The sequence below is a fragment of the Blennius ocellaris genome, assembly GCF_963422515.1.
Source record: "Blennius ocellaris genome assembly, chromosome: 7".
Classification (NCBI taxonomy): Eukaryota; Metazoa; Chordata; class Actinopteri; order Blenniiformes; family Blenniidae; genus Blennius; species Blennius ocellaris.
In genome coordinates this window covers 6,942,459-6,950,810 of record NC_137656.1, presented here as the reverse complement: position 1 = coordinate 6,950,810, position 8,352 = coordinate 6,942,459, and the positions used below count along the sequence as shown (strand labels likewise).

Sequence of the window (8,352 nt, the reverse complement as noted above, 5' to 3'; positions counted from 1 at the left end):
TTACCAAACTGTACATGCAAACTGAGATCAGAAAGGCCAATATGTAGCAACAAGAGGTTATAACACCAGTCAGTGAAGCCAATGCAATGCAAAAGGCTTTGGTCTTCATAGGCCTCGACACTTCCAAATGCTGGAAAATATCCAATTTTGAAATTGTCACCAACTTTAAAGCAAAAATGTTTGTATAGGCAAACACTGAAACTGTTAATGGCAAGTCAAAATGTCCAACGAATAGAGGGTGGATTCTCGCATTAATGGTACATATGGTGAATGGGCGACACAGGCAGCACGCTGCGTTGGTAGGGAAGCCCGTAGACGGTACTCATCCCCGTGTGGTGGAAATGCTTCCTTGTGCCAAACTGGCGTAGATAGAAGAGCAGAGTGAGCTTTCGGGTCATGGTCCTGAGGGCCAGGAAGGAGGCCAGGATCTGGGCGAGCAGGAAGAGGAGGTAGAGGGAGTGGACGGCTCTCTCCAGGGGCAGGATGATAATTCCTTCATCGGTCAGGAAGAACAGCAGCACTGGCAGCTGGAACATGAAAGACAGGAGCCAGAAGGCGGCCAGCTCTGGCACCTGATGACAGGGAGAGGAGGATGGAGGGAGAGTCTGGCTTAGTGCACAGAAGCGATGCAAAGATAGAAAACTCAGCCATCTAGTACACACACACACACACACACACTCTTGACAGTGTTTACTCAAGCAGGTAGAATACTTGAGCAGCTCTTTCCTGTCCTCTGTCCATGAAGGAGCTTTGTGTGAGCAGATGTGGATTTCAGTTACCTTTTCATTAAGGTTGCCTATGTAGCCCAGATAAAGGCGGATTACTTCAATGAATGTGAGGAGAACCATCCCAGTGATGAGCAGAGCCTGGTAGTACCCTGGAAGATAAGCGTACTGGAAACAAAGAAGAGGTTGGACATTTAATATATCTAAAAACATCACATTCATCTTGTGAAAACAAAGGAGAGATATAATCGGATTGTGTTTTATATATGTGAAACTATTTGTTTTAAAGGCTTTTATTTCACTTTTATGTCACTCTCAACAAAAGAAACACGATTTTGGGGAGTTGAGCCTTTGTTTTTACCACTAGGCGGTGCCAAAGTTGCAGTGTTTGAAGTCGAGGGTTTTCACGAATTGAATGAATTGAGTGACAGCTTAACAGACGATTTTCTCTTTGTGTGTGTGTGTGTGTGTGTGTGTGTGTCTGTGTGTGTGTGTGTGTGTGTGTGTGTGTGTGTGTGTGTGTGTGTGTGTGTGTGTGTGTGTGTGTGTGTGTGTGTGTGTGTGTGTGTGTGTGTGCACGAAGACTTTAATGTTGATGTATGATATATTTTTTACAGATTTATTCAACTTGGCTGAAAATGGGTGGAGGCTGGAAACACCCTGAACGGGTTACAATCAAGGACAATCACACTCTCATAGTGACAGGCTGATTTACAATTACCTGTTAATCTCAAATACACATGGGAGGAAATCAGAGCACAGGAAGGAAACCAATGCAAACACAAGGAGAACATTTAAACTTTACACAGAACGGCGTCAAATTCCTACCCAGAATCAAACTGGGGCACTCTCGCTCTGGGGCAAGACTGTTCAGGGCTACACCACTGTGCAGCATTATTAAAATTGTGCTTAGGAATATTATCTTGACTTGAACGCTTTTTTAGGAACTGTGCTGGGAGGTTATTTGCAATAGTCTTTGAGAGCTGAGAATAACTCTTAAGTGGAAGTCAGTTAGCTTAAATCCTTCTGTCACTTTATGTAATCTCGACTACATGATGTTGAAATAGGACCTCTGTGGAGGCCAAACTATCAAATCAGGGCTCCTTGTTTTTTTTTATGCACAAGATAGTTCATGATACTGCATGCTTGAATTTGTTCTTGTCTTATGTGGAATACTATTGGAGGCAATCAAATTCCTCCCTTGTGGTGCTGAATAATGGATATACTAACAACCATTGCACCAATGGTGATCACATCCATAAAAAAGGCAGAGCCTCATTATCGGGCACTGTGATGCTTCAAAATATGGGCGGGACAAGATGAAGGATTGAACTATCAACCATAGGATGGGAGACAACCAGCTCCACCATCTGAGTCACAGAGATCAGAAAAAGCAACATTGACAGAAACACAATTAAGTATCGAATTCACTGTAAAAAAGCACATTAGCATCTATGGTGTGTTTAATGGAAACAAGGATGGAAGGATAAAGACCACACAAATCTTGTATTTCCCAATTTGATGATTGTGGCTATTCACACTAGATTTTATGAAATGAGTATTACTGTGAACATTTTCAATCTATACTGTGCACTAAAACAAGGTACAAGATACATTGCTGTTGTTGTGTTTTATTGATCTGTTTTTTGCCCCTGAACATAGATAACTTTCACCTCCATCTGTTAATTTGGCGCTTGTTTTATTATGCGTATGATTTAAAAATCTGTATTTTTTTTTTTTTTTTTGGTTCTATTATGTTATTTGGGCAAAATGCGGCACTTCATCTTACCTTCACTTCCAGCATGAACACAGCGGAGAACCACCAACAGGGGAAGTAAAACATGTTGAAGTAGAGGAGCATTTGAAGAGGAAGGTGGGAAACCAGTTGGTTGACCACTGAAACAGGACAATTTTGTTGAAATATTCAGGACAGCCCCTTACATCAAAGAAAAGGGATGCATATAAAATACTTTTTTCAAAGAACTACCGGTACTCAGGGTCTCAGAATGTTTTATTCTTTAAGATCCACCATAAAATGGATATAATATAAAAAATGTAGATAACAATTTGAAAAGGGTGATGGTAACTCTCATGCAAACTGTAAACCCACATGGAGACAATTGGGAACCATGCATCTACTTAACATTGGCCTTGGAAACTTAAATCACAGTAATTAGCACCAAGCATCACTTTCAGAAGGTCTGAGACAAACAGAACAAAATTGAGCTTATATGAGAAACTTCTTTGACATAAAACAATACAAATCACAAGTAAAAAGCTTTTTTCTGAGCACAGTATTTATTTCAAAGTTGTAGAAATACATAATTTGACACAAACAAGTCCTTTTAAAGGTGATCTTATCATGCACTTTGTTGATTTACTTGAGAAAATACACTGTAGGTGTGTTCTTCTCATTTTGTCTGAACCCTGTCATTACATACTGGTGTGTCTGCCTTTTACATGCGTACGTAGTGTATGTTGCTTTAAGTTCCAATGAATGCTTCAGATCTCCATTACATTTACTTCACAAACCACCACTGATGCCAGAAACTAACCAGAGGCGTCTTTCTGTTCCCGCGTGAAGTCACTGTCTGCTGTCCTGTTGTTGGTGAACACAGAGCCTCCCATGTAGGCCAGGCCCATCTGCAGATTCTCAGGAACCGGCGAGTAGAACACAGGCATTGTGGGAAGAACTGATGGCCGAGCCAAGAAGCTAGGAAGTGTGGCGGTCCAGAACTGTGTCCGTGGTTCAGTGTCACCGGCTAATCCCCCATTGTTTAAAGTCACACAAACGCCGATCTGTAGGCACAAATGGACGCGTGCTGGCAGACGCTCCTGCTAATCAGATTATTGTGCAGGAGGCGGGCGGAGGATTAGGCTGAAAAAGCGGCATGGCAGTTTGTCACTTACTTAGTGGCCATCTATGACGCTTACTGAATTTGGTTCATCCAATTATGGAACTCGATCTTTCAGCTCTGTTAAGACTTGATAGGTGATGCACACACAAGTAATGTGCTGACCTGCTGCCGCCCACAATCTAAATTAAAATTTAACTGAGCAAGAAAATGTGCACATCTCAACAGGTTTGGGATAAAGGAAACAAAAAAAAACTAAGAAAGTGGTGTTTTTTTGAAGAGCATCAGCCAGTGGAATGGCTCAGTTCTTCTATCCACCGATCTGTGATTCAGCTTTATCCAACTTATGGTCGCAAATAGCTATGGGACTAGACAGGGTACACTATGGACTGGCCACCAGGCCAAACACAGGGAAAATAGTGAGAGACAGACAACCACACACTCACATTCACACCTACTTGCAATTTAGAGTCACTAATGAATCTCGATCCAATTTTTTGGATAGTGAGGGGAAGGTGGAGTGAGCTGAAAACACTGCATTGTCTGCATTGACTCACAAATATTTTGCCTAATTGTCTACAAGTCAATGTTATTTCTGTGATTCAATATCCCAAAACACCCATTCTTTCTCTCTGCCCAACAATAATTATGGGGACAAATGTTCACAATGTGCTCTGTGCTTTATCCCATTTTACCTCGTAATAAGTTAAATCCTCTGCTACACTACCTTGGATAAAGTTGGTATAAACTATATATAACTGTACGGTGTAAATGAAAATCAAGAGAGAGAGATAAAACACACCACTGCTATACCACAACTATGGAGCAACTGAAATGCAATATCAAGGAATAATAACAACAATAAAAACAATTTTTAACAAAGGTAAAAAAAAATGTCCTCTCCTTTTTTAATTGTACAGCAGTTCATTTGCTCTTCACACCCCCCCCCCCAAAAAAAAAAAAATATATAATATATTATATATAGATCTTAAATCTCATGTGAATCTTTATTTAATTTTTTACTTCAGTCACATTTTATTTAGAGCTAAGTTGCCACTTAAATTTTATGCTGCCAGGATATTGACGTTTTTTTTTTGAAGAAGAAGAAGAAAAGGAAGGAGAGAAAATAAGAAGAGCAACTCTCACGAGCCAGGAAAGGGAATGCACTGATTTAAAAGTTTTTTTTTTTTAATTAATCAATTTTATCAAACAATTTTATCAATTTTATTTTATTACTAACACCCCTCCTCCTTCTCCACTCTCTGCCCCCCAAACATGCGGGTCTTCAGAGTGCAGCCTGGCCTTGTGGCTCCAGCCTTGAGGCCCCACTCGTCATGGATGCGTCCTGGGTGCAGAAGCAGAGTTTGGCCACCAGGGGTCATCAGAGCTCGTCCCTGGGGGCTCTGAGGGGGAAGTGCTGGAACTCCTCTGGCACCTCTTCCCCTTTCTTGGACCTCTTGTAGAAGCCCAGAGACTCCAGCAGGCTGCTGATCTCGTCTGCCTTCATTTTCTTCACAGGAACCGTCTGACACACGCACACAAACACACACACACACCCACACGTGCATGCGACAGCCATGTTTACATGAGGGCATGTGGTTAAAGGCCTAAAAGAAGCAATGCAGTATAAATTATATGTACAATAAGCAGGGTTTTTTCTGAGTTTGCATGATGTGTTGTACTGAAAACTGTATTTCCTTTTGGTTTGTTTATAGCTAAATCATGCAGCTGCTTCTACTGCAGAAGTTCCTGAACATTAATTTCTTCAATAACTCAGCCTTTATTCATTTATAGCCAATTTACAGCCTCTTGGGGCAACACACGTTGTAAAAGCACAACAAATGTTCAACACCGATTCTGACGAAGGAAGAACTCCCACAAAAGATTGAGTGCGGAAAATATAGGATAAAAACCATAAAGGTGACTGTAATGCATGAAAGGACTCAAACTTTAAATCAGGCCGGCGCAGAGGCAATTTATCAATATTATTTCCGTGGATGGGGGATTTAGTGCTTCATACTACCACTATAACTGGAACACAATGGCAAAAATCCATCTGTGGGAAAGGATTGGAAGCTTTACATTCAAATTCATAACATCATTCATATCAAATATCTCTCTTCAGTGCAAAAAAAAAAAGTATTGCTCATCTCTCAGAAAGCCCAATTTATGTGCTTTTTATCTGTTTTTACTGTCTCGCTCTTTCAAGCGCGCCCCCTCGGCACGTCTCGGTATCCGATAGAAGATCTCGATATCAGATCGAGCAGTCTTTAAACTTCCCCGACCGAGTCTGTCTTCCACGTTCTGGCACTCTGTAGATAAGCTCCATCAGAGGGCAGAGGAGTAAAAACATCTTCCCCCCGCGAGTGCAAGTCTCACCTTTACAACCTCGTCTTTTTCATTATAAAAGATCAGACGGGGATTCTTCTCCTCGGATGAGTCGTATTCCAAGTTGTGGCTGCGCAGGAGAAAAGCAGATCAAGGGGGAAACAACAGGTAGGTTTGAGGAGATGGCGCATCTGTCTGCTTTTCACTATTTTTAGACACACTTAGCAGGATTTGAGAGTTTTTGGAACGCTCGCAGAGCTGGCACCAAACATGTCAACTTGGCTGGAAGCTCTGTCTTTGGCTTATAAAGACAGATGTCATGAGAAAAATCTCAGATATTTGTTTAAAAAAAAACATGTTCAAAGGTCACATCTCTGAAGAAATAAAGAGCACGATGAAACGGAGCAGAAGGATACTATAAAGCCGATTGCTCCATGAGAAAATGATGGAGCTCGGGCATTTTCTTTATGCCTCATCCGACCACACTGGGAGCCTGCGGGGACGACGACAGACAGTTGTTAAAACAGCATGACGAACAGCGCCGTTTCTCTGCGTGATCAAAGCTTCCAGAAATAGGTTTCATATCTCAGCAGAATACAAACTGGCATAACAGCACATGACTTATCCAGTCGTCTCAGACACAGACTGATAAAAAAAACAACACAAGTCACGAGTCAGTTTATTATTAGACCTTTTGGAGGGATCCACTGGGTACTTACCAGTATTTTCGCTCTGGCTATCACAGGCTCCTCTTCATTCGCTGTTTCATTGTTCGTCTCAGACGCCCCGGCAATCAAAGCTAGCGTGAGCACCAAGAAGGCCCACATGTTCATGACTTTGTGTGTTTTCCCAAACTCAAACCATCAATGTATAACCTTTTAGTCCATCACATGGCTTCTCAAGGTGGGCAAGACCATGACACATTCCCACATGGGAAGCAGTGCCCCACCTGAGCCGGAGTGCCTTTCTCTCTCTGGCAATCACGTTCGCCTCATTGATTCCTCACAATCGGAGAACCGATCACCGGTTCACCAATCCGTCCTCCATCGCACTTGGTTGATGGGTTATGTTTGATATTCCAGAGGTCCTTAAAGAGGCCCCCCTGGCTTCATGGTTTATAGTTTCTTCCACATCGAAATGCTGTTGAGGGTCAGCAGAAGTCCCAGCACATCTGCGCTCTTATCACTTTTTCCCAGGCAGAACACTCGCAGGTGGCCGATTGTCACACCAAGTCCAGCGCTTTCTCCCATCAGACATAAACTCAGACAAGGTCGATTCAACAGGAAAACTTTAGCGTTTGCTAAATACTTTTGGATAAACTGCTTCCCCCCTCCATGTAATAAGAATAAAAGGTGATTTCCATATCACCTGTGTAAACACAATCTTGAACTCACAGTTTTGTCTGCATGCTCAAAATAGAAGGAATCAGATTTTGTGCAGACAGAGGAAGTTCATTTGTCCTACTCCTGCAATACAATTCAATGGAATGTCTTTATCACACCGGATTGACCCAGATTGTCAGCCAAATGTCAAAAAGTACAGGCATCTTTCATAAATTTCGATAGTGGTTTCCAACCAAGTCTCAGTAATTCAGAGATCAGAGGATGCCATAAGTAGAGTTGCACATGCTGAAATAAAATACAAAGCAGACATGAGAAACTACCCACAGATTTTTTTAAGGCTCTGCTCTTGTATGTTAGTGAGAATGTGTGGCTCCAACAGTGTTTGACTTGTTTAATGTTTAAGGTGGCAGCTAAAATGCCGGAGCTCTCCGACCTTAGTAATTGTGAATACAATTTCTTCTGGCAACTAAAATTGGTTGGAAGTCTTGAAAGAGGCATGTTTTATTATATATCACTCTGGTTTAAAATGTTACTCTTAACATTTATCTTCAGAGCCTTTGTTGAGTATGTATTGCACCCCGTGGATCTTGAAGCTTAAACATTAGCATTATTTGGACACCGTGACAAAGATCCAGCACCTTTTTCTCTTCACTTTCCCCTCCTCTTGCCCACTTTCTGAATCACTGCATCATGTCAGAAGCAGGGTTTGACACCAGTACCCTGCGAGAAGAAAATTTCATCAGGTCACCACAAGAGGGCACACACGCACACTGCCCTGGCACTTTGGGGTAAAAGAAAAATGTCATCCCGAAATCCTTGCCACAGACAATTATGTTTCCAACAAAAATAAACCATCCCTGCCTGGAAGGCTGAAGCTGAACCATCTTGTTGTCTGTGTGTTTTGCAGACGGCCCGCCTGCACTGGTTGAGATTATGTGTCAAATGGCAGTTAAAAACTGCCCCCTCTCTTTTAACAGGCAGTAAATTTGCAGGCTTCTCTTGCATCTTGAAGTTGTCGTCCTGTTTTCTCACAGACTTAAGCTGCAGGAAAGAAGGGGGGAGAAAAAAAGCTGAGTTGCTCTTATGAGAGAGGGGAGTGGG

The 8,352-nt window shown here is 42.0% G+C and overlaps 2 protein-coding genes across 2 annotated transcripts; both read right to left on the bottom strand.

The window, feature by feature from the left end:
- Nucleotides 1–251: 251 nt before the first annotated feature.
- LOC308132975 (transmembrane protein 17A) lies at nucleotides 252–3,407 on the bottom strand (the record flags this gene model as incomplete). Its single annotated transcript, XM_080500209.1, has 4 exons — nucleotides 252–572; nucleotides 780–893; nucleotides 2,515–2,621; nucleotides 3,281–3,407. The coding sequence occupies 4 exons, from the start codon at nucleotides 3,405–3,407 to the stop codon at nucleotides 252–254; spliced, it is 669 nt and encodes a 222-aa protein (XP_080356335.1).
- A 1,554-nt stretch (nucleotides 3,408–4,961) lies between these two features.
- selenoe (selenoprotein e) lies at nucleotides 4,962–6,735 on the bottom strand (the record flags this gene model as incomplete). The annotated part of the gene is made up of 4 exons (XM_080499641.1): nucleotides 4,962–5,105; nucleotides 5,960–6,038; nucleotides 6,325–6,401; nucleotides 6,628–6,735. 4 exons carry the CDS (start codon nucleotides 6,733–6,735, stop codon nucleotides 4,962–4,964), a joined length of 408 nt encoding a protein of 135 aa, XP_080355767.1.
- Between the last annotated feature and the right edge of the window lie 1,617 nt (nucleotides 6,736–8,352).